This window comes from Coenobita brevimanus, chromosome 93 (assembly GCF_032717465.1).
Source record: "Coenobita brevimanus isolate Jiangsu-jjx chromosome 93, ASM3271746v2, whole genome shotgun sequence".
NCBI lineage: Eukaryota > Metazoa > Arthropoda > Malacostraca > Decapoda > Coenobitidae > Coenobita > Coenobita brevimanus.
In genome coordinates, this window is record NC_137046.1 from 47,126,011 (window position 1) to 47,151,932 (window position 25,922).

Here is a 25,922-nt window from a genome sequence, read left to right on the forward strand (position 1 = left end):
TAATATCTGGATCTCATTAAAAAAAAGACTGGGATTCATACAATTCATATTATCCATGTCATTAGTCTAAAAGACAACTGGGGAAATCCCACTCAATATATATAATATCGTATTTCTTTCCCTTCTTTTTCAATCACCATGGAATACTTGTCAGCTTGCAATGATAAAGCACAATATTAATCTTTCCTCCTACTATCCTACAACATTTTTAAAGGAAGACAAACGTGATAAACAATCTTGGGCTATAAAACTGCTTTTGTACTATACAGGTACATACACTTTATGTCCAGAGATACTAACCACAATAAACACATTGAGCTGAAAAGTGCACTGAGCTAACAAGTACTGGTGATTATTTGAGAGAAAAGGAGACTAAATGAGAAGCAAAGTGCAGGGAGAAGCTGTAGCTGAATCATGGCGAGATGGGCTGGGGTAAGACGACACAACACCACAAGGGAAAGGGGGAAACAGCACAACAGCCAGGGTGCAACAATAAGCAGCCGAGTGCTGTTAGTCTCACCTGCAGTAGTAGTGGCCGCCTGAGTGGCTGTGGAGGCAGCATAGGCCCGTGTGGACCATGGGGTCCATGGGGACCATGTGGGCCATGAGGGCCATGTGGACTGTGATGGCCAGGTGTACCAAGTGGCCCATGGGGACCAGGTGGACCATGCGGGCCATTAGGGCAGGGTGGACCCATAGCTGAAGGCCCTGAGGGCAGGTGAGGGTGACCCCCAGGGGGCCCATGGGCCATGTGTGGAGGGAGGCGAGGCCCACCCATGACCATGGGGGGGCCTGGCCCAGGACCCATCATGGCTGGGTGGTGTGGGCCGGGCCGCAGCATGGGTGGTGGTGGGGGTCCCCCAACCCCTACAGTGCCCCCCATGGCTCCCCTCACCATCAAACCCTCACTCACCATCACCTGGGAGGTAACCCACCACCATTACCACCACCTTCACCACCACCACTCAAAACTGCCAGACCCACACAGTAAACAAACTTCTGTACAACAAACTTGGTTGCAACTTTTTTGTAAGATTCATATCTACCGAATTTTGGGATACGTATGAGAAAATGAAGCTGCTGATACCAATTAGTGTGAAGTAATTTTCTGTGTGTCTGAGAGCAGAATACTCAACACTACTGCAGTCCTTCCATTACCTTGTTAATGCTACACAACCATGCCTTAGTAACCACTAATACCGTTAATATTTATCAAGTGAGTAGATGCATTATCACAAAGCAAATTCAGTAGTAAAGAAGTTCTTAATTTCTATATTAAAGGCTTTTAATACAATATAGCAGAGCATTCCTACAACTTGATATTGAGGGCTCAAACACCAGAGAAAGATAGCAGACACCACCTGTTTGCATTCACAGATTGAAAATTACTACCAACTAAGATGGTTACCAGTACATACTGCCTCCACAATTTGTCTGACATCATATTTCTTATGACAACTTTCAGTCAGTTGTACATTTAACCACCTGACTCTGACGACATATTTTATGTTTCATTAATGCTCTCACCAAATTATTTTATTCAGCTCTGGAGATATTTTTCAAACTCGAGAAGTTAAAGTTTTCATTAACCCCTTCATTACTAGAGTTCTGTCCTATGTTGAGTGAAATCATCTGCTGGTAGCAAGAATAAAACAAGGAAATAGATCACCAGATCAAAAAAAAAAATAATAATAATAATAATAATAATAAAATAAAAATAAAAACAATGGTTACATGATGATGTAATATCCAAGACAGGGCAGTTTTCTAGATCTTGCTTCTGATATTAATCTTGTTTAGATTTTTGTAAATGTCTGTGAGTGGTATGGCTTAAAACACTGATACTGAACTCATTTAGATTTTTGTAAATGTCATTAAGTGATGTGGCCTGAAACTAAATGAAGATATATGTAAGGTGATGGTCATTGAGACAAGGTGACTCTCAGTGGACTGCAGTAACCAATGACACTGAACTCATTTAGATTTTTGTAAATGTCATTAAGTGATGTGGCCTGAAACTAAATGAAGATATATGTAAGGTGATGGTCATTGAGACAAGGTGACTCTCAGTGGACTGCAGTAACCAATGACAGAGCAAGTTACACTGACCAATAGGTAGTAACAGGTATGACAGGTGAAAGTACAGAAGAAGTGGAAATCAGAGTGGACCAGGGAAGAAAGGATACCAGTACAGCAGAGACCTTGAGAGGAAACAAGGGTTTGAGCATGTGGGCCGTAAGAGGACTGTACGAGTGTGAAAAGTCTGAAGTAAAAGCAATGAAGCTGGGGCTGTTAATGAATGTGTGTGCACAGAGCAAATAAGGTAAAACATAATAATAAGCAAAAGATTTGGAAGAAAAAGTCTGTTGACAGCAGGATATGTAGATACTGTGGTAAAAGATGTTTATAAGGAGAGAGTTAAAAGGTGGAAGGAGGTGTAATAAACCAATAAGAAAGTGGATGTAAATGGCAAATGGCTGGATGAGAAAATGAGTTCTGGAAGTTGATGAAGCTAAAGAACAGATGGGGATCGAGCATGTTAGATGAAGTTATGTATTGTGGGAACTTAAAAACAAATTTGTTTTTGCTTGTGGTTTCAACAACTGGCTGGTTTCACTAGAATGTTGTGTACACAGTTACACTACTATCTGTATTTATATTAATCTGGGGTACAAACATGAATACCAATTTACTATATATAAATCAGGAGGGGAGGGGGCATTTTGCAGACAACATATGCATCACTCAGTCTGGCCACTTTGATACATCTACATATTCCCATTGCAACTGCCAGACCTAACCACATCAGTAAAATTACACACACTTTCCCATCAGCAACTGTAGGGCAGAGGGAGATACACAAACTAAAGAATGAAATCTGGAGTCTAAATTGGCAGAAATAAGTACCCACAGTTCTAATGGACATAGGTTTGAATCCTGGTTGGGGCAGGGACTTCTGTGAAAAATAGCATAATGGCAAATCTGACAGTTTCTTTAATCCATTTGTGCCCACTGTCCTCAATATAGGATGGAACTGGGCATTTTCAAAAGTTAATGAAGGAGGGAACCCTGGGGAAGGGACCTATGAGCTTTGCAACTATAAGCCAATAGCTGGAGAGCTGTACGCTTAGTATCCTCACACAGGAACCCTGGGTGCTAATGGGTTAAGGATTTGAATTTCATAAAAGCAGATTTTACTGAGATATCACAGGACTCACTGACATGTCAGAAAAATACCCCTGCTAATACCATTAACCTGTCCTGTATGAGACAACCCTAGCATGTATTCCATATGGACGGTGGGTGTTAATATCAAAGTGGTGACATATGAAGGTGTGTGGTATATAGGACTACTGGGCCTTGAGAACAGGCTGTGATGCCTAGGCCCAGAATCAGACACTAAAAAAAAAAAAAAAAAAAAAAAAAAAAAAAAAAGACATGCACTACTGTAGTAGGAGGTGAGGCAACAAGTTCTCAATAAGATACTGCTATCACTGAGACAATACTGGCTTTACAAGCTGGGAAACAGTAGGCAGAAGAAGGGGACACACCCAGCTCAAGAAACCTAATACAATAAGCACTCACAAAATGCATGATCACAGAGCATGATTCATACTTAACATGAGAGGTGCCATTGTGTCCCCAAAATGTCACAATGAGGAAAAAAGTAGATATAATGCAGTTGGAGGAAGCTGCTCATTCTTTACAGCACCTGACTATGTGGTGACAATGGACATAAAGTGGATGGAGGCCCCAGTTTGTTCCAAAGTCATACTATGCAGCCAATGATAGACACGTTGCAGTGCGAGGTGTAAAATTACAGTTGGAATTCACACAATGTGGCAAGTGATAGAGTGAGGACTGCATCAGCCTATGACGTATTGCTATCACATGTCTGCACGGGGTGTTGTCACGGTCCACTGAGCATTCCTGCCCCAGATGAACCTACCTCTCCCTGCGCTCTGGCTATACACGTGCTCTGTGTGATCTTTGCTCTTTCCGTTGGCCATTTGACCCAGCCCGACCATGCCACAGCTCCGTGACCCTGCCAAGCGTTGGGAAGTTTCTGACCCAGGAGCAGAAGGTGTATGTCATCAAGAGGAAGGAGAGAGGATAGTGGAACTGTGACATTGAGAAATTTTATAAAGTTAACAAATCCACCATTCTTACAATTCTCAGCAAGAAGGAAGCCATTCTGAAGACAGCTCAGGCATAAGGAGGATCGCCCATGAACAAGAAGATGAGAGTGCCTGACCCTGCTCTCGTAATGGTGGAGAGGTCTCTGTTGATGTACTGCAACCAGAAGGAAAGGAAGGGTGTGCCACAAACGACTCGTTAAATACTCAGAGGATGGCCAGCCACCTTTATGTCATTGCCTGATGCTGTGTTGTATGCAATGCAAGCCTATGGAGACCTCCGTCGAGAGAAAACTCGCCAGCACCACCAGACTCTCCTCACCCGCTACTTTCCTTGTCGCGAGATTCAAATCAACAACAACCAGCAGAAGATGCTATGTCTGATGTTTCTGCTGACTCTGAGGGGTTTGTGCAGGAAGCAGAAGAGTGGCAACAGAGGACTCAGGATATACAGGACTCATCTTCTTCCTCAGCAGAGGACTGGAACCGGCATGGCTGGACGACCGTGTTGGGGACCAGTAGGAGTCCTGGCCTGCCTCGAAACCCCACTCCACTTACCCCCAGCAAGCCCACAACCTGTATTTGTGTGTAATGAAGTCTTTTTTAGGTAGGTAAATGTCCTGGAACAAAAAACCTGAAAACTGCACCAATGTTTGAACTTAGGACTGGCTTAGGTACCATGAAACCCTTTAACATGTAAACATATGGCCCTATAATGTGGAATTCCCATAAAGCGGGAGCTTCAAGGTACAATATTCCAGCTTTATGCAAGTGCTCGCTGTACTGTAACGGATTGTCTCGAAAGATTCAGTGCCCTTGAATCGCAAGTAAACGAATCTGCCCCAACCCAGACACCATTAGAGATGGAAAAGAACTGAATGATAGCGTGCACAATGAAAAAAGCAAACAGCCTAAAAAACAGAAGGTACGAGGGGTGATTAGAAAGAAATGACAGTGAGTCCATAAACTTTTATTAGCATGAAGAACTATCAAACTATGACTCACATTCCTTCAAAGTACTCCCCTCCAACCTCTATGCAGCGTTCCATTCAATTTCTCCACTTCATGAAGCAAGCGTGGTACTCTGAAGACGGTATACTTCGGAGTTCTGAATTGACGGTCCGTGCCAAGCCTTGGATGCGATGAAATTGCTTCCCAGCGATGGCAGATTTAATTTTTGGAAACAACCAAAAGTCACAGTGAGCCAGGTCAGGGGAGTAGGGTGGGTGGGGGAGCAGAGTTATACCTTGTTGTTCCAGGTACTGCATAGTGAGGCGAGCTTTGTGGGGTGCAGCATTGTCGTGGTGCAGCAAAAGGCGAGACCGACGGCGGGTTGGTGCGGTGTTGGCCTTGTGTTCCAAGACTTGTGGAAGGACCTGGTCTGTGTAGTATTGGGCTGTGATAGTGGACTTTTCAGGCATCACATCCACGCATATTGGTCCTTGAGAATTGAAAAAGATGGTGAAAAGGTGCTTCCGGCTGCGAAATCCTTCCTTCAAAATCTGAGGTCGAGGGTCTTCATCGCCCAACCACACCATGTTTGACTGCTTGTCAAGGGTTGTGAAGAATGAAATCCAACACTCATCTCCAGTAGCAACATCTGAGAACCATTTTGGACCATTTGGTTCAAATTCAGCAAGCCAGACACGACAAATCCTCACCCGTTCAGCCTTTTGCTCATCAGTCAACAAATGGGGTATCCATCGACAACACTTCTTCCTCAGGTGTAATTGTTCATGCACGATGTCATATGCACTCCCATAACTGATATCAAGCTCCAAGGCTAAGAACCTAAGAGTTACAGTTGGATCCTCGTCAATGATGGACCGTGCACGGACAGTTGTTGCTTCGGTCACGGATGTCCGGGGGCGTCCAGAGCGTTGTTCATCTTTCAATTCAGTTTTTCCTGCTGTGAAAGCACGAATCCAGCGGGAAACAGTTTCCAGGGAAGGAGTAGTGTCTGGATAAACTTGTAATAATTCCCCTCGAATCTCTGTTGCTTTTTTTCCCAGTTTCCACCTCGTAAAAATGTAGAACCTGCAGCCCTCTTTCGAGTAATCCATGTTTCTGGCCAGAGAGCAAAAACAAGAATGAAGCATTCACTCACAACAATAAAACAAGAAAAGTCAGGCATACGGCGACAAGTTCAAACTCGTAAGGACAGGCAACTCTGCACTCTCCTTGCTCCCCTACCTCCCATCATTCAAGGTTTTCATGTTATAGCACGAACTGTCATTACTTTCTGATCACCCTTCGTAGTAAAGACTAAGAAAGATAACATTTTCAACATGAGTAGTAGATGCTGTCTGGTGGATGCCAAGGAAACCCAGACATTCCTGACTGGCGATTCTCCGGTTCATGGACAGGAGTCTCATTTGGGAAAGCTCCACAGGTGTAACACGAAGGTCAGGACCTTTGTGGGTGGTTAGTGGTAACAATCTCTTCCTCAAGTACAGCAATGCTGGTGCTACAGAGACTATAGGAGATGCCATGACTCTAGCTGATGACATAAAGCTCAAGACAGACTTAGCCATGATAATGAGCATTTTGCTAAGGATGTTTGCTGGTAATTATGTCATCAGTATATCAACAGACATAAATTTCAGGCTAGCTGACTTGTGCACCCAGTGAGGGGGTGAAACTTGTTAACCCACTGACAAGTTCTGTGGGCAACAAAAATTTTACCTTCATGATGGTGTACATTTAGGTGACAGTGGGAAGGCTCACTCTGGCAACTTCCTCAATCAGCACCTCTTTAGTTTGTTGAAGTCAAGCCATGATGTGGTGGCAAGCAGTCCAATTGAGATGCATCAGACTTTAACAGATACCTTTTCAAAGTCAAAGAAACAGCCTCAGTAAGATAGAGTTCCTTTCTCTTCATGGTTAGAAGACCCCCCAAGGGAGAGAAAGGTGCCTCGGTTTCACTGGATGACTCAGCCTTTCAATAGCTGGCAGACTTCAAATCTCAATGATGCAATCTTGTCTCTCAAGCTGGGAAATCCCAGTTGCTGAATTCTTCCTCTGATGGAAAGCAAGAAACAGGACCAAGAGAGAAAGAACTACCTCCAGATAAACCAACACCTCTGGGAAACAGGGACAGCTATTGGATTGCAGGAAGAGGCTGGAGCCCCTCCAGACAGTTTTCTTCAGTGATAAGTCAGTCAGAAATAAATTGCCAGAACTCAAGACATTCATAACTACAGAACATTTTGATGTTGTGGGCATTATAGAGTCATGAATTCACAGTGACAGTAGAGATTTTGTTGGACAGTTTGAAATTCCTAGTTACAAAATATTTCATAAAGATCGAACTACATGAGAAGTGGGTGGGATTTTAATACAAGCAAACCCCACTTTAAAGATGCAATTGGTAAGTAAAAACCCAACGCAACACGGGGCATCGTATATCCGGGCTGATTCAACATGTAAAGTACAGTATAGGGATGCGTTTCTGAACCTAGGGTTTTCCATCGAACCAAGTCCTAAATCCACCCAAATGAGTAAAAAAAAAGTTTAAAGCCAATCTAAATGGACTAACAGCTGTAAAGGAGGCTAACCAAAGTCAAACACCTGTATATAACTCACTAGTCCCAACACATGCAGCACCCTTACCTGACATGATCACACTTATTTAGGCTAACATCAGCACAAAATCACACTCCACAAATGTCTGGTATCATTGCCCTACTCAAAGCATTACTGGGACACAGTTACAATGCACTATGAAAGAGGCTTGTGTATGTTGGTGATGCATCAGGATGCAGGATAGGCAGGCATAAGAGTTTCTTACTCACAGATGGCTGGTGCAAGAAAAACGATATCGGTAAGCGAGGGGGGAGCAATGGGTGCAGTGGCTGCAAGAGCATTTCTGCGTATCCTGACAGCCATGTAGGCTCAGTTGGCTGCGGAAAAGTGTATGATTCAAACTTTTGGCCCATCATTCCCAAATGAAACATTGGAGGACCCATCGTTAAACTGAGGCTCGGCCATCGTTACCCAGGGCAGGGCGGTATTTCTACCCCCATCACTAATCCGGGGAATCACACATAGGGGTATCATATATCAAGGTTTTACCCTATATGCCAGTGACAACCTAAATCCTGTTGACTGTAAAAGTAGGTCAGGCCACAAAATATCAGGTGCAGACCCTCGTCTAATCAATACTGTAGCAGCCGTGGCTCAGTGGGTTAGAGCGCTCCGCTCTGACTGAAGGGTCGGCGGATCGAATCCACCCAAGGGTCATTGGTAGACATCAGGAAGGGCATCCGGTCATAAAATGCTACACGCTCCAGTCCAAAAGTCCTCTACCCAGGGGCAACGCCTTAGCCCTTCGGGGATACCTGGCGCAAAACCAAATTATTATTTTTTATATACTGTATATATATACAGTATATATACTGTATATATATATATACATATATATACAGTATATATATACTGTATAATAAATATATATACCTGCATATATATATATATATATATATATATATATATATATACAGTGCCCTCTCACAGTAAACGTATTCAGAGTAAACGATTCACCTAGTGAATGAGCATGGGGTAATCAGGTCCACAAAACCATAGTGAACGAGTTGAACCCCAAGTGAACGAACACCTGAGAAGCGAAAAAGGAAGGTTCCGAGTCTAGAGAAGAAACGTGAGATACTAAGCAAGGTTCATGCGGGCTGGATCGCAGGACACATTCTTCGTGAATATGGTCTAGCCCGTTCAACACTGTTTGATATCAAGAAGTCACACGACAATCTTACACAATACTGACAGGACTTCAGCGAAAGCACATGTAAGGGCAACAGGAAGGTAATGACCCAGGGCCAGCATGCCATTATCAACCAATCGACATTTTTGTGGTTTCGCCAGCAACGTGGTGCCGGTGTGCTAGTGTGTGGGACAGAGGTGAAGGCTCCTGCCAAGAAGTTTGCATGACTGCACAACACGCACGACTTCGAGGCGTCCGAGGGATGTCTTTCACTTCAAGCTTTGCCATGGACTTACTGGCCTTAAGGCACATGGCAAAGCCTTGGATGCAGCAGCAGAGGAAGTAGACCCGTTTCACCAGAAAGTGCTGTGCCTGATCAAGGTCGAGGGCCTTGCCCTTGGTCAAGTATACTGTATAACGCTGACAAAACTGTCTATTCTACCGCTCCATGCCTACCAACATCCTGGCTGAGGACAAGAAGACAATGCGTGGTCGGAAGTTGTCCGAACAATGGGTCTCTGTTTTGTGCTGTGCCAATGTTAACAGGACACACCGCCTCAAACCCATTGCTGCTGGGCATGCAAAACAACCATGGTGTCTCCATGGGTTGATGGATAGCCAGCCTGTTGTGTGGTACCATTCTGTGAAGGCCTGGTTTACCACTAAGACCTTCATAGACTGGTTCCACAGACACTTCATCAAGGAGGTTATCCATTAATAAACAGAGGTCCTTGATATTGCTCGCGACCAGGTGAAGGCACTGCTGCTCCTGGACAATCCCCCCATGCATCTGTATGAGAAGGATTTGGTTGCTTATGATGGGAAAAATTAGGTGCACATTTCTGCCACCTAATACAACTGCTCTGATTCAACCAAAGGACCAGGGTGTTATCATGGCTACCAAGGGACTGTAGGACGGAAGGTTCCTTAATGAGGTGATGGTGATGCTGGAGAACGAGGATGGGGCCAGGGACACACGCGGGGAGCAGACCTTGCAGAATCTTCGATGTTATGACGTGAAGTCTGCAGTGTTCACCTGGGCGTATGCGTGGAAGGAAGTCTCCGTGAAAACTCTTGAAAGCGGTTGGTCTCATCTCCTGCAGGGAATCAAAGTCGAGCACGACTTTGAGGGGTGTGATGTGGATGATTTCCACGGCTGCCTTAGAACAACAGGAGAGCAGGAAGATGTCGATGACGTGAAGGATTGGTTGGAAAACAATGGGAGCGATCCTTGTTATCAAACCATGTTTGATGAGGAGATCACCGATGCTGCCTCTGCAGGCACGAAAGAGGACAACGAGACTTACGAGGACGAGGATGAGGACACAGCCCTCTGCAACTCCTTCAGTCCCTTGTCTCACTGTCCTCTGTGGCTACTTGCAGGGTATGCTGGAGTATGCCGAGCACCTGAACTGTGAGGAGTTGGTGCCGCTCAGCCTGGTGATGGAACTGCAGGCAGTCCAGGACGCTGTCATCCTTTGGCAAAATCGTCGGTCTTATTGTCAGACCAGAATCGACTCCTTCTTCAAGCCTGCGACCCCCACAAGTGCCAGCCCATTCTTTCCACCACCACCACCACCTTGTTTCTCGCCTTCACCATCGGACCCGCAACTGAGCACGTTGAGAGCCACCGAGTCTCCGCTGGATGTAAGTTTGCGGCTGTCTTCAGAGTCTCCTGAGGTGGGTAGGCCACCATCACCGCACCACACTTCATTGCGCATCGCCAAGCTCCAGCAGGTACAGGAGGAGAAGGAGGAGGAGTTCTTTGACATTTGCTACGAGCAAATGTTAGCCACTAGATCACATGGGACAACTCTACACCTGCTGAAGGTGTGTGGGTTAAGCCTGTCTGCGGTGCACTTGGTGGTAAATACCCCCAACTAAATGTTTTTTAGCAAGGAACTTTAGGTTTCAATCAAAGCTTCTTTGGTGTAAAAATTTATTTAGGATACTCTCATGTGTCTTTTGATGTGAAAATATGACAGAATGACCTGAAAACATTGCCAAAATTAACAGGGTTACTGAACATACTCATATTGTAGTGTACAGGTAGGGTTTTCTTTGGTTTCCAATGTTTTTTTTTTGCATGGTTTTCTTGGTGTTGAAACTTATTTTGGATAATCCGATATGTTTTGATGTAAACACAGGTACTGTACAAATAGGTTAGGTATAGGTTGGAGGTTAGGCATAGGGTCTGGGTATGGTAGGGGAATAGTGTTCATTATCCGGATGTTGCCACTACCCGGACATGCCTTTGGCTCTGTTTTGTCCGGATAAATGAGGGAATACTATATATGAGGTGTCACGTGGAGTGGTCAGACAAGCAACAGAGTTGCCAGTTTGGAGTTAGGTGCATATACCACTATTTTGATCCTTCTCCTTTCATCTGTGCAAGTTGCTTGTCTGGAAACGCAACTGTAAATATGGTCGAAAGTCCTCTGAAATGTAGGGGGCTTTTACTGCCACCCCGCCTGGCTGGGTGAGAGCTGTGAATGTGACGAGGAGTCAGACATCCACCACTCCCTGTGCTGAGATGCCACAGTTGCCAGATCCTATGCTTCGTGCTGAATGTTTCTAACAACAAACTACTGACAGATTTTATTGTTTTACACAAAAAAAAAATTAATTGCATTTTTATTTTAATTTAATTTAATTTAATTTTTCTCATGTTTATTACACACAGCAGCTGGATAGCATAACATGCAGTGGTGCTGGGAATAATGCTGGCATCCCTTGTTGTAGTTCTCCTACTATTTCGTTCTATTACCTACTATTTAAACTACTAATACTGATACTAATAGGTAATAATACTACTGTTCAGGATCGTTGAATTTTGGGGGAAGTGTTTACAGGTTGTTATGAGTGTGAATCAGTGTTTTTCTCCTCCTCCTCCTACTACTACTACAACTACCACTAAGGTACTACTACTAAAATAAGTCTGTCACAGTTACAACAACAACATGAACAACAACAACAACAACAACCACTACTGCTACTACTACTACTACTACTACTGCTGCTGCTGCTACTATTACTACTGCTACTGCTACTACTGCTGCTGCTGCTGCTGCTGCTACTACTACTCTACTACTACTACTACTACTACTGCTGCTGCTGCTACTGCTATTATTACTACTACTACTGCTACTACATGAAAAATCAACTGCTACAGCTAATACTAATATTTCTACAAAACCAACAACTTCTGCTACTAATACTTCTAAAACTTGAAAAATCAGTACCTTATTAATACTAATACTAATGCTAATTTTCATCCCATTATTTAAAATGCATCACATGGGTCACTTTCGGCTTGAGCTAAACTTAAAAAAAAAAAAAAAAAAAAAAAAAAATAATAATAATAATAATAAGTTGATACCTTGGTGACTAACAAAGTTATTGATGTTTGAAGTTTGGAAAACTTCTAACTCAATTTCTGCTGTTTTTAAAAACTGTCGCTTGTCTGACTACTCCATGCAACGTCTCATATGTATGTATGTGCAGCACAGTGCAGATCCGCTCTCTACAGCTAACCTGTCGTGTACAATGTGTGGCTTTTTTTTTTTGCTGCTCCATCCTGGCCTGTACTTCACTGCACCATGGCTACAGGCCCAAGAGCTAAAAAACTTCTGATGCACGCAACCAAGTTAGAGATTATCAAGATGAAGGAGGAGGGACAAGGAAACACTGCCATCAGGAAAGCCCTGGGCTGGTTGAATCAACAGTAAGGACAGTGTGGAAGAACCGTGAAGCCATATGGGCTCTAATGAAGACGTATGGTGCCTCTGACGTAGATGGCCGTTCGCAGGTGGGAAATCGTGCGATGATACTAATGGAACGGTATCTTGCCACCTTCATAATGAGGAAGGAGAAGGAAGGTGTTGCACTGAATGGCAGATTTATTCAGAACCAAGCCCAGCTCTTTTACAAGGCAGAATCTCGCAAGTTAAATGTGGACAAACGTTTCAAGGCATTGGTTGGATGGCTGGACCGTTTTCTGAAGCACAAGGAAATCCGTCACGTCAAAGTGTCAAGTGAACGTGCCTCTGCCGACGAGCTGGCAGCGAGAGACTATTCTGTGATATTTAGAGCGCTTCTTGAAGAAGGATAGTACACCAAGGACCAGATCCACGACGACGACGAAATGTTGTTATACTACAAGGCCATGCCCAAATCAACTTACCTCACTAAAAAATAAAAACAAGCCCCTGGTCGCAAGCTCCAGAAGTGTAAGATGACAGTAATGTTCACTGTAAACCTGTCTGGGAGCCACAAGATGAGGCCAGTTGTTGTATACACAGCTTCACACCCAAGGTGCTACAAAACCACACAAACATGGAGGCAAGTGGCGTGTACTGGTACAAGTCTGCAAATGGCTGGATGACTGGGAACATTATGGCAGACTGGTTAACAAAGGACTGCATCCCCGAAGCCAAGGCCAAGTGTCGGGAACTTGACATTCCATTTAAGATGCTCGTTATGCTGGACAATGCACCAAGTCACCCTCCACACCTAGAAGATCTGCACAAGGATTGTCATGTTGTGTTTCTGCCACCCCAGATGACGTCACTAGTGCAGCCACTGGATCAAGAACTGATCGCCACTGTGAAGCACTTCTACCATAAGCAAGTGTATGACTACCTACGCAGGAAGACCGACACACAAGAGGAGTTTCGTGCCCTACAAGAAGATCACGACGAAGACCTTGATGAGGCACCTGCTCCCGTACCATCTCCGCCAGCAGCTGTATCCCGACCCGCCACAGGTGATAAGACTGTTGAAGCATTTTGGCATTGTTCTACAGTGAAGGACGCAGTTGACTTTCTCCTACAAGCATGGCACCAGATTACCCCTGCAACAGTGAACCATGCAAGGCCAATGCTTGTGCCTCACTTATGCACGACCAAGGAGACGGCCATTCAATAACTGGCTGAGGCTGAGGCAGCAACACTGACAGCAGCACAAGCTGTACCAGGTTTCGAGGACATTGCGTTGGCGGACATACGAGAAGTGCACGCTGCTAGTGAGGAACAGCCTCCTGAGGAAGTGCTGCAACAGACAGACGAGGCTGACGCAGAGCCCGACGCCAGGCAGAGTCGAGTTGAGCAGCCGAGTGTGATGGAAGGCAGGACAGAGCTGTGTATGTCAAGAATAAGCAAGATACTTGCTGCCTTGGATAAGCTCAAGGAAGAGGTGAAGGAACAGGAAGTGAGCAGCCCAGGAACAGAGGAAGTTCTGGTTGATATCGACAAACTCTTCCATTTCTACAAAGACAGGCACAGACAAGAAATAAACAGAAGAAGACAGATGCTCATAACAAGTTACACACAGCGGGCTCAAGTTAGTGAAATTGAGGAACCAGCTACACCGTCTTCTCCTGTTCCTACTGAGGATGAAGAGGATACAATGTCAGAAGTGTCAGCACTGGACTTTGAGGGGTTTATGGCGAAAGTGAGTGACTTTGAGGCTCCTGGGGAAGGTGCTCAAGAGGAGTCTGTGGAGGGAAGTGTTGGTGCAGCGGGGGTTGCGGAGCTGTAAGTGTTGCCACGCCTCGGAACCCCTGTTATTTAAGTCCATCAGGCCTGTTGTCTACTGTTGTTAAGGTGACTACCCATATTTTTGTTATTGTAGCTGTATCTGTAGTACAATGTCTAAAAAAATTTGACCTTTATTATGTCTCTAAGGGTCAAAAAAAAAATGTCCAGGTATGAGGGGTTATCGCCCATATGTAATTTTCCCTTAAGATTATGCATTCACAGTGTGCAAATTCACAATGCGTGAGGTCGTGGACCGCCCAATCTCTCGCGCACTGTGCAAGCTTACTGTTTATATATATATATATATATATATATATATATGTGTGTGTGTGTGTGTGTGTGTGTGTATAGATACAGTATATATACAGTACTATATATGTACAAATATATATATATATATATATATATATATATATACAGCAATCACTCTAATATCCAGACGCCCAATAACCGAACATCCCCACTACCCGGACATAATCGTCCTGGGATCCAATATTCCCAAAATGGTCCGAAAACCCAAAAATATAAAAAAATAAACGATTTTTTCCCGTCCGTAATTTGAACTTACCACGCGCGGCGCGGGAGAGCATTGTTGTGGCGCATCATTCCTCCGACGTCCAATAGAGCGCCGCTGCATCCTTCCTACTTTCCGCCTGTCTCTCGCCGCGAGTACACGCTCGTCATAATGGCTGCCCACATGATCGCTTTTGTGGTGGTGCCCTACCTGCTGCAGGGCCTCCTGCTGCTCTCGGGCCTCCTCTTAGTGTGTGTGATGATGGCCCTGCCACCTGAGAAAGGGAAGAGAGTGGTGTTGACTCTGGAGAAGAAACGGGAGATATTGGAGAAAGTAGATGCGGGGTGGTATTCTTCCCTCATTCTCCGCGAGTTTAACCTGGCCCGGTCTACTTTGTTCGATATCAAGAGGTCCCGAGACAAACTCATGCTGTACACGGCTGACTTCTCGTCAAGAAGCAAACGCAACGTGGAAAGGAAGGTTATGTTTACCCCCAAGTTTGCAGAAATCGACCAATCCATGTTGATTTGGTATCGACAACAATGTGCTGCTGGTGTGATGGTACGTGGAACGGAGCTGAAGGCTGCTGCTGAGAAGTTCCCCAGGCTTCACGACGCCCTAGACTTCAAGGCATCCGAGGGTTTGCTCTTCGCGTTCAAGTTGCGGCATGGCCTTACCAACCGTAAAGCACATGGCGAAGCATTGGATGCTAACAAGGATGGAGTTGACGAATTTAGGCACAAGGTGAAGGGCTTGATCGACAGGGAGGACCTAACTCTCGGTCAAGTCTACAACGCTGACGAAACTGGCCTATTCTATCGCTCGCTGCCAACGAACACTCTAGCCGAGGAGACGGAGAAGCATGTACCTGGCCGCAAGCTTTCCAAGGAACGGATATCTGCTTTGTGTTGTGCCAGTGCTAACGGCATGCACCGGCTTAAGCCCATTGTTGTTGGCCACGCAAAGCAGCCTCGGTGCCTTCGTGGGGTGATGGATGTCCTTCCTGTCGTCTGGTACCATTCTTTGAAGGCATGGTTCACAGCTGTGATCTTCAAAGACTGGTTTCACCGTCACTTCATCAAGGAGGTCATCCATTACCAGACGAAGACACTTGGAATCCTGCGCGACCAGGTAAAGGCCCTCCTTCTCCTCGACAATGCACCTGCCCACCCGTGCAACAAGGACTTGGTTGCTGAAATTGGCCGTATTAGGTGCATGTTTCTGCCACCTAATACAACTGCTCTCATCCAAACAATGGACCAAGGAGTGATCGTGGCAACAAAGCGCCTATACCATCGGAAGTTCCTGGACGAGGTGATAGTTGTTCTCGAGGACGAGGACGAGCGCAGGGAGGGACGGGACACACGAGGCAAGCGGACTTTGGAAAACCTTCGTCGCTACAACATCAAGTCTGCGCTGTACAACTGGGCTAGTGCATGGGAGGAAGTCCCTGTGAAGACTCTGGAAAATGGTTGGTCTCGTCTGCTTCTTGGAACGGATGTGGAGTACGATTTTCTAGGCTTTGACGTGGATGACTTCCATGCACGGCTACGTACGCACGGTGACGATGTAGATGTGGACGATGTTCGTGATTGGTTGGATGACGACAAGGGCGATCCTGGGTATCAGACGTTGTCTGATATCGAGATTGTGTCTTCGTTTGCAGGTGTCAGTACCGAACTTGAAGATTCCGACGCTGAAGGCGTCGATGATGCGGACTCCTCTCAGCAGGACTACTCCAGCCATCCCCGAGCTGAGCGCACTCCGGGAACATCTAGAGTTCGTCCTAGACTACCTGGAACACCCGGACTGCGACAGGGAGATGGGGCCTTTGAGACTCGTGGAGGAAGTGCGTGCTTTCAGGCAGCGCATCATCAATCGTCAGAATCGTCGGTCATTGTGTCAATCAACCACTGACAGTTTTTTCAGGCCTGTGACCCCCGATGTGCCCAGCCCTGGCTCCACTCCATTGCCTCCCCAAGACAGGCCCTCATGCACCGAGCCACAGCCCAGCACATCAGCCACGGTGGAGTCACCGCTCAACGTGAGTTTGCGGCTGTCTTCAGAGTCGTCTGCAGTGGGTACACCATCACCACGACCCAGCGATGCACCCCTAGGTCGCCTGCCAGCGATACTCTCGGACTCTGACAGTGAATAAACAGCAAGAACTTCTCCACTAGACCACACGGGAATTTAGAGTGTTGTGCAGTGAAAAAAAACAGTGTGTTGTGTTAAGGATTTAAAGTTGTGAGAGAAAAGACTCAATAGAAAAAAAATTTAACGTAAATAGACTTGTTTGTTTTGGCTTTGGAAAATTATATGAATGGGAAAAGTTAAAAGTGCAACACTTAGTAAGTTACAATGGAGCATTATTTAGACAAGAGTGCACACTGTGAAGAGAACGGACTTCTGTGTGTTATTGACTAAGTTCAGTGCAAGACTTCAGGAACAGTGTACTGCAAGTGCTTCAGGAAATCGTTCTTACTGTCAGAGTCCGAGAGGAGGCGGTTATTCATCGAGGTGGCCAGGGACTTGCTATAAGTAGCCAGAATGTTTCATACTGTACTTTTTTCCATACTATACTTATCTCATTTCACTCTTTAATGTCCTTTATTGGTGTGAATAGGGTGTTAGTAGCTATGTATGTGCAGTAGGAATGTGTTTTTCTGAGTTAGGCTAGGTTAGGGTCAATAAGTACCAGAATGTTTATTAATGTATGAACATACTTCTAAACCCTCATTTTATGTTTCTTTTGCATTTATTTCAGTCATTTATGTGCCTTATTGGTGTGATTTGGGTCTTAAATAGGTGCTATGCATGTCCAGAGGGAGTTGTATAGGTGTTTCTCTGAGTAAGGGTCCATAAGTACAAGTCCATAAGATGGGGCCCAATATCCGGACAGAACCAATATCCGGACCTACCTATGGCTCTATTACATTGGATATTGGAGTGATTACTGTATATATATACATACATAAGGTATATACTGTATATAATATGAGGCCCTGTACGCCGCAGGGGGCAAAGCGATATATTTACGATTTTCCACAAATCGCCTTCAAAGTCTGGCAACATAAAAAAGTCCACAGAAATGTTATTTTTTAGTTTTAGTTCCTAAAATTTGGATATAATGTGCATAAATGTGAGTGCTTTAGGGGCAACATCTGAGAAATTTTGCACTATCTAAGAAATTTTACACACTAATATTTTCATTGTTAAGATTATATAGCCAACGGCTATACCACGTTGAGTACACCGCTTCCCGTCCGATCAGCGAAGTTAAGCAACGTTGGGTCTGGTTAGTACTTGGATGGGTGACCGCCCGGGAACACCAGATGCTGTTGACATCCCTACGTGTCAAGTAGGGTTGGTGGAGGATTAGTGCCCCTCCCTGTAAAACAATTAACTCTAAGCCATTGGCCACCACGTTTGGGATACATGGCGTCTGGCACTGAATGAATGAATGAAGATTATATTACCAGCAGAAAAATATTTTCTGCCTGTGTCTTGCCAGCCTTTGTGAGCATTTTGCTGCCATTTTTTGTTTCGTTCTTCTTATTCAAACCAATAAAGTATCATATTTATCCAATACTGTGATAAACATAACTCATATTTTAAGGGCAATATGGAAGAAAACAGTAAAGTGCAAAGCGCCACCCATGCATTGGTGCTCATGGGGTGCTTTGTACTTGACAGAGGTGATGCTAAGACTGAGCAGGTAAGGCATCACCCTTGAGAAAATCGGCAGCTCTGATTTGCCGTGTGTGGGTGACACAGCACGTTTGGATTGGCTGGCCGGTCATTGATGTGGGATGACATACGAATGGAGTTTGCCCTTTGTGGCACACAACAGAACCTACACCCATGACCAAGTGTCAACAAGGTTGCCTGGAGCACACTTCTCATTTCAGACTTTCACCCTTACTGCACTAACTGGAACTGAGCACAGCGACTTTGCGCAGTCACAGGGTAGTGTTTAAGGGAACAGTTGATCGAAAAAAACAGGATTCAGCAGGTATGGCGCTTTAACGCTTGTGGCGTGCAGGGCCTCAGTATATATACTGTGTGTGTGTGTGCGAGGCAGTAGACTGTAGCACCAGTCAAACAGGGCAGTACTCCCAAGGTGGATGGCAAGCTGGTGATAGGGAGAGCTGAAGCTCCCGTTTCACCAGCCCTCAGGACTTGATCCTGACCGTCTCCCTTTGCTGAACATTTTCAGTGCATTCATTTACACAGAGAGTAGGCCAGCATGCTCTCATAATACCTCTACCTTCAACTGTCTATACCACACTGCATGTGCATAACATACCACACCTTCTGTTCACTCTCTTTAGTAATGGCCGCTTCAATGTTACTATCAAATGAAGTGGTACCTCAGATTGCCACCATCGGCAGGGTAGGGCTGGCGGCACAGGATCCTCCTGGTCGCCATCAAGCGACTGTGCCAACAGGGACTGTTGGTATTTCCGGGAATGCTCGTCAGCAAAGAAGTGAAAGTGCAGTCTTATTCTTCACCAACATCCGCAGCCTTACCACAAATTTAAACTCAGTAAATTTTTTCCTTCAGTCCATATCCCCTCTGGCCCTTTTCCTCACAGAACCACAAATCTCACCAATGTCTAATTGGTGCCAGAAAAACGCCATTATGAGCGAAAACGTTATTTGCGTGACATTTAAATACATGTATAAAGGGTTTATTGGTGCTGCCACTCCAGGACTTTTATCCACTTTTCCCACCTGGGGCCCTTCTATCACTACTTTTTTTTAGCTGAAATAATAAGAGTAATTTTTAAATCATCATGAGTAATATAAAACTCACCTACAGGAGTTATGAGGTGTTTGGTATGACGATTGTTTTGAGGCTTGCGCGTGGACGCTACTGCAGCATACCCCCTGACCCCTTGCTGGCCTCGTCCCCACTCCTGCCTCTCATACCATGGTCACCCACTTCCATCAACACTTCATCAAACCCCATAAAGTCAAAATCTTCAGGAAAGTCCCCAATGTCATCATCTACTCAACCCTTTTCTGTTGTTCTACCTTGGCTGGCTAGCTTTGTGAAAGAGAGTGAGTGCTGAGTGACTGATGGTAGGCATTCACTCGATCGTGATACTGTTTCTGGTATTTTCTTGAAATCTCATGTACAAGTCCAATCATTAGTCATTAATTCTGATGGCCGCTCTCTCTCTGTCTCAGCAGACTTGAGTTGTGGCTGGAGTGCTGACCAGGCATATTTAATGGTTGCCAATGTTGTATTATTCCAGGCACTGACGAAGAAATTTACGGGCTGTTGAATGTTATATTTCTTCCAGAATGCAGCAACAGTCATTATGTTGGGGGTTGCAGGTATGCCAGGTGGAGCAGGTGAGTCCCGTGGGGCTGTGGAGGTGGAGGAGGAGGCAGATAGTGAGTCAGGTAGGGCAGTGGAGGTGGATGGGCCAGTGGTGGGCGAGTCAGGGAAGGTGGTGAGGGGAGAATCCTCCATCTCCTCCTCACTGCTGCTCACATTTTTGGCAATTTCCTTCATCTCTTCTTGTTTGTCAGTTTCATTCCTCATCTTGTTATGGACATATTTGCAGTATAACAACCAAGCATTCACAAAATAACCGTTATTCAAGTGAATCCAAACGTTTTTATAGAAACTGGGTATCTGTTCTAACTTACCGTTATTGCTGAAAACATTATTGTCGAAATCGTTATTGGCGAGATCCTACTGTATACTTTTTTCAAGTTCCTTTCTTCCATGCTATGTATATTTGTATATTCATTTCAAGTTCTTCTATATTCTTCCCTTGTTCTAATATTACCTCTATTTCTCCAGTTGTTCCATGCCATGTTCCTCTTTTTTTTTTTGCTATCATACACCTTCTGTAAAACCAATCCTTTTTCCCACTTACTCTGGGAACATATTTTTCCACTCCCGAATCATAAAGGTCTCGAAAGATATCTCTCTTCCTTTGCATCTCTCGTTTCTCTAAATTTTCTCCAATCCCCATTTTCAAAAAATTTCCTCAATCCTGTAAAGTTTGCATTCCAAAAGTTGTATCTTCCCTGCCTATAAAGCTCATCCCTTGGCACCACATTCCTTTTTATCATCTGGAACTCAATGACCACATGATCACACTTTCCTATAGGACAGATATTTCTAAGATTCAATTACGTCAGTTTCTTTAGTTAGCAGTAATCCTAGTCTTGCTGGTGTGTCATCACCTCTGAATCTTGTCTCTTCTTTGACCCACTGGATCATTACATTATTCATTGCTATATTTAACAGTACAGTGCCCCATGAATCTTCACTGCCTCCTAAGTCCCATTCCTCCCACTTCACCTCTTTACAGTTAAAATCACCCAAACATGTACTACTGTGGTCTTTCTTGCAATTCTCTCCAGTTTCTAATTTCATATTTATCACTTCAGCCCTACCTTCTCCTAGTTCCACATTACCCATATATATGTTGTTCTTCACTGCTATCATCACACCTTCTCCCGTTGTTTCTTTTCTGTCTCATCTCCACAGTTCGTATTAACCATCTCCCATATGGACATCAATATCCTCTCCTAACCTGGCCTCTACAAAGCACATAATACCTGGCTCATGTACCCTCAAGAAATCATTGACTTCTAAACTTGCCAATATTAACCCGTACTGTGCTGGGGGGGGGGGGCTGACACCCTTCTACGCTGGCCAATTTTGGATTTTTTTTTTTTTCTGGGTAACTGGGCTTTATACATCAATATAAGATCCCTGGCACTAATAAAAGTAGTCACTAAAGCCAAACAGTTGGTTGAATCGAGTCAGGTTTGTGCCACTCTACCTCTGAAATCTTCAAGGTTACTGAGAGAGCAGAGCGGCTATGAGCTTGTGAATCGATTTTGGATAGCTTTTTTTGTTTAAATGGGCTTAATACATCAATATACTAATAAAAGTAATCGTCAAAGCCAGAAATATGGCTCAGTAAAGTCGGGTTGATACCACTCTACCTCTGAAATCTGCAAGGTTGCTGAGAGAGCAGAGTGTCTGTGAGCTTGTGAACCGATTTTGGATTTTTTTGGGGGGTAAATGGACTTAATACATCAATATAAGATCCCTGGCACTAATAAAAGTAATCACCAACACCAGAAAGTAGGTTGAATCGAGTCAGGTTGGCCCCATTTGACCTCTGAAATCTTCAAGGTTACAGAGACATCAGAGTGGCTGTGACCCTATGAAGACTCATTCGCCTCCTGTGTTCCTAAGTCAGTGTTATTTATAAGCATAGTGGAGAAATGTCTGAAGTTAGTGAGATATGATATGACCTTTCATTTTACTCTGGTTGCTTGCAATGACTTCTCAGTGCTGCAGGACGTAGATCTATGTCATCGGCGTTTTTGAAAGGGACGTAGATCTACATCGCTAGCATGGTATGGGTTAAACCATCAAGATTAGTATATGCCACTTTCCAACTTTTTTGGTTGATCTTTATTCCTTCTTCTCTCCCTCTCTCCATCAATACCACCTCCTCAGTTTCTGATCCATAACTTTCCAATAGAACAGTCTTCTCTTCCTCCGTTCTCTGTTCAGTTTTTTCCTTTGCTTCCTTTACTAGCTCCTTTATTTTAGCTCTTTCTTCCTCATTTGGATCTCTCCTCATCCAGACATTTTTGAACTCCTTGATAATTTCATGTTCTATTGATGATTTCATTTACCGTTCCCTGAGACTTAAACTTTACTTTAAGTGGCCTTGTCCCCTCCTTCCTCATACTTTCCTAGCCTAAACACTTCTTCACCTTCGTGTGTGTGTGTGTGTGTGTGTGTGTGTGTGTGTGTGTTACCTAATTGTATCTTTACAGGAATGAGTCAAGCTCATACTGTCCCGTGTCTTAAACCATTTTTATCGTACATATCCTTAAATTTATAAATTGTTTTGGCACACACTATTTCATTCGGTAGTGCATTCCACTGATCAATTGCCCTATTTGGAAAACTAAATTTCCATACAACTTTATCGCCTCTCTTTTTATGCAGTTTTTCGCAGTGTCCTCTTGCTGATGCATCCCAATAGGTTATGTAATCATTTATGTTTTTTTTTCTCCTTCCCTGATATGTATTTATATAGCATAATCAAGTCTCCTCTTTTCCTTCTCTTCTGTAGTGTAAGTAGATTCAGTTTTTCTAGTCTTTCTTTGTAGCTTAGATCCCTTAAGCCTGGTACCCAGCTTGTAGCAGCCCTCTCAACTTTTTCAGTCTTATCTATGTATTTTTTGAGATAAGGACTCCAGATTACTGAGGCTCCAGGGTTGGTCTGATAAATGATGTTATTATATTCCTTAGTGTGTGTGTGTGTGTGTGTGTGTGTGTGTGTGTGGCCACATGATTTTCGACGTTCGGTAGAGAGGCAGACAGGTGCTGTCACCAAACATGTATTCATGGCTTGTGGTCTCTGTTCGATGGTGATGGCAGCTGGGCAAGACTTAGCCTGGTGGCCACGCGACTTCTGACATTCGGTCAAGAGGCGGACGGCCGCTGTCACCAAACATGTACTCATGGCTTGCGGTCTGTGTTACAATCTCAGTGGCAGTTATGAAAGAATTAGCCAGGTGGCCGCGTGTTACTGGACATTAAATGGGGATGCATATGGACATTTTGACACTGCTTGCAGATTACAGTCATATTGCTCGGGTGCTGGAGGTTCACTGGGAGTGATCAGACAAGTGCGCAACTCTGACCATTCAGTACAGGGGTGGATGGACATTTCAGCTCTGGTTGTGGGTTACGGACTACTTCACGCTCATGGCTCGAGCCCAACGGCCGCAATACCGAATGTTTGGATGTGTCAGATGGCCGGCTAAAGTTCTCGGGCACTTTTACGTCTGGATAAGAGCAAGAAGTAGTCCCTAATTTAATCGGACACTCAGGATCCAGACATGTTCATTATCCAGATGCTGGACCTTGGCTCTATTAAACCATTATCTGAACTGACTTGCTATTATCGAAACGTAAAAGTCCCTGAGAATTTTGGCCGACCAGCCATGTTCAGACATTCAGTATCGTGGCCACTGAGCTCAAGCCGTGAGTGGGAAGTAGTCTGTAACCAACAACCAGCGCTAAAATGTCCATCCACCCCTGGACTGAATAGTCAAAGTCGTGTGCTCATCCTATCACTCCCAGTGAACCTCCAGCACCTGAGTAACATGACCATAATCTGCAAAGCGGTGTCAAAATGTCCGTATGCATCCCCACATACCACTTTAAATAAATTGCTTAATGCAAAATTATTATCCTAACCTAACCTCACCTACTGTATGCTAACCTTGCATAACTGTAACTGACTACATGCTACATTTGTATAATTATATTTTCATTGTTTATAGATGGATCCTCTTCATACTCAAAAATAAACTAGTGCACACTTTAACAAAGTCATTGAATAATTCAAAGGTAGGTACAAATTTTTCTTAATACAGTATTTATGAAGAGGTCCTATGTCTCCCTTGATGATCACACCGAAATTCATGTGGGTTTCAATTTTGGCATGTTTGGCTGAGTTACCTTTGGTCTGCTTAGGCAGGACTGGGCAATGTTATGGTGAAGTATAGTTTAGACTAGGTCAGATCAAGTTTGGTTAGGTGTGGTTAGGTTTGTTTGATGATTGGTTAGGTCAGGCTATATTGTTTTGATAGGTTAGACAATCTAGGTTAGGTAAGGCTAAGGTATGTATATGTAGAGTTAAGCTTGCAGTAATAAATGTCTGTAGATTTGAGTAGATATTAGATAGTGCCATTATGCTTGATAAACAAACAGGAGAATCAGGATGAAAATTGACCAAAACAACAGAAAAAAAAAAAACAGTAAACAATCATTTACCACCAATGAAATTATCATAATAATATAGAAAAAAACCAGGAAGAAGAGGATGTGAATAGGTAAGATATTTCTGCTGCTTAAACTAACATGAAGAAGTCTGTGATACTCAGTGGCAGGCTTGGTTGTAAACAAAAGCTAATCAAACCAACATCATTTCGATAATATTCCTGTGCTTTTAAAATCATCTTAGTGTTAATATCTGTTACTGGGTATGATATTAATATGAGTTTATTAATCACAAAAATGAGCATTACCATTTGTATATTTGAAAATATTGGTATGCATTTGACCTCTGTTATTGCTGTTCACAACTTTGGGATGTGGCTGGCACTACATGAAACTCATCTTCAACCCTAGCAGTGACAATGTGGGCCAGTGAAAAGTGAGTATCCATGGCTAAATGGTCCTGACCGATGATAAGATCTCACTCATGTGATGATGTCATGGCCTGATGCGCAAGGCCTATGTCTGTGAGTCTTGGGCTCGGCCCAGCCCTGGCACGGGATAACGATGTGTTTTAGCCGAGAAATGCGCTATAATAGCAGGCATAGATTTTCATCTCAGTGAAAACGAAAACCAAGTGCGCTATAAACAAAGAATCGCTGTACTGTTATAAACAATGCTTAAAATTTGCTTCTAAATAAGGCAAAACTATATATGTTTCTGCACTTGAAACCTAGCTGACCACTCTAGACAGATGGTGCTGCTTTCTCACACATGGCCAATTACCGTAAATGATTTTAATAATGAGCCATGAGCCTACAAATATAATCATAATATGAATAAACATGGTAGGTGCTTCTTTCTCATAAATTAACAATTCGATAACTGTTTACACCAGATCTATAAATATGATCATAACCTATCATGCATGCTGTTTTATAACTTGCTACGGCATCATCTCACTTAAAATTTCAATAAAAAATGGAGATATGTGAGAGGGTTTCAATAAGGCTTAAAATATTATTAAATCATATCATACTGCAGCTTTCATATTTACATACAGACAGTAGCTATTAATTAAATGAACCTAGAAAGGTCAGTACAACAGGCTAGTAAAACCAGATCCACACAACTGCTTTATGTCTTAATTGTACAATTAGGTGTGAAAAATTCAAGTTCTTCCTGCCTAACAAGTCATATCAACTCACCTATGGAGAATGATTTACATGAA

The 25,922-nt window shown here is 43.9% G+C and overlaps 1 protein-coding gene and 1 non-coding gene across 2 annotated transcripts in view; one reads left to right on the forward strand and one right to left on the reverse strand.

The window, feature by feature from the left end:
- The window catches only part of LOC145412518 (uncharacterized), a 491,890-nt gene that overhangs the window by 122,615 nt on the left and 343,353 nt on the right, over positions 1 to 25,922 (reverse strand). The window contains exons 33-34 of the mRNA XM_080282412.1: positions 652 to 919; positions 521 to 597 (exon numbers count right to left, since the gene is read on the reverse strand). Coding sequence (XP_080138538.1) covers positions 521 to 597; positions 652 to 919 — 345 coding nt within the window. The remainder of the gene's footprint in view (positions 1 to 520; positions 598 to 651; positions 920 to 25,922) is intronic.
- LOC145412700 (5S ribosomal RNA) lies at positions 18,133 to 18,251 on the forward strand. The gene has a single exon (XR_013899611.1). It is a non-coding gene; the product is annotated as a 5S ribosomal RNA (ribosomal RNA).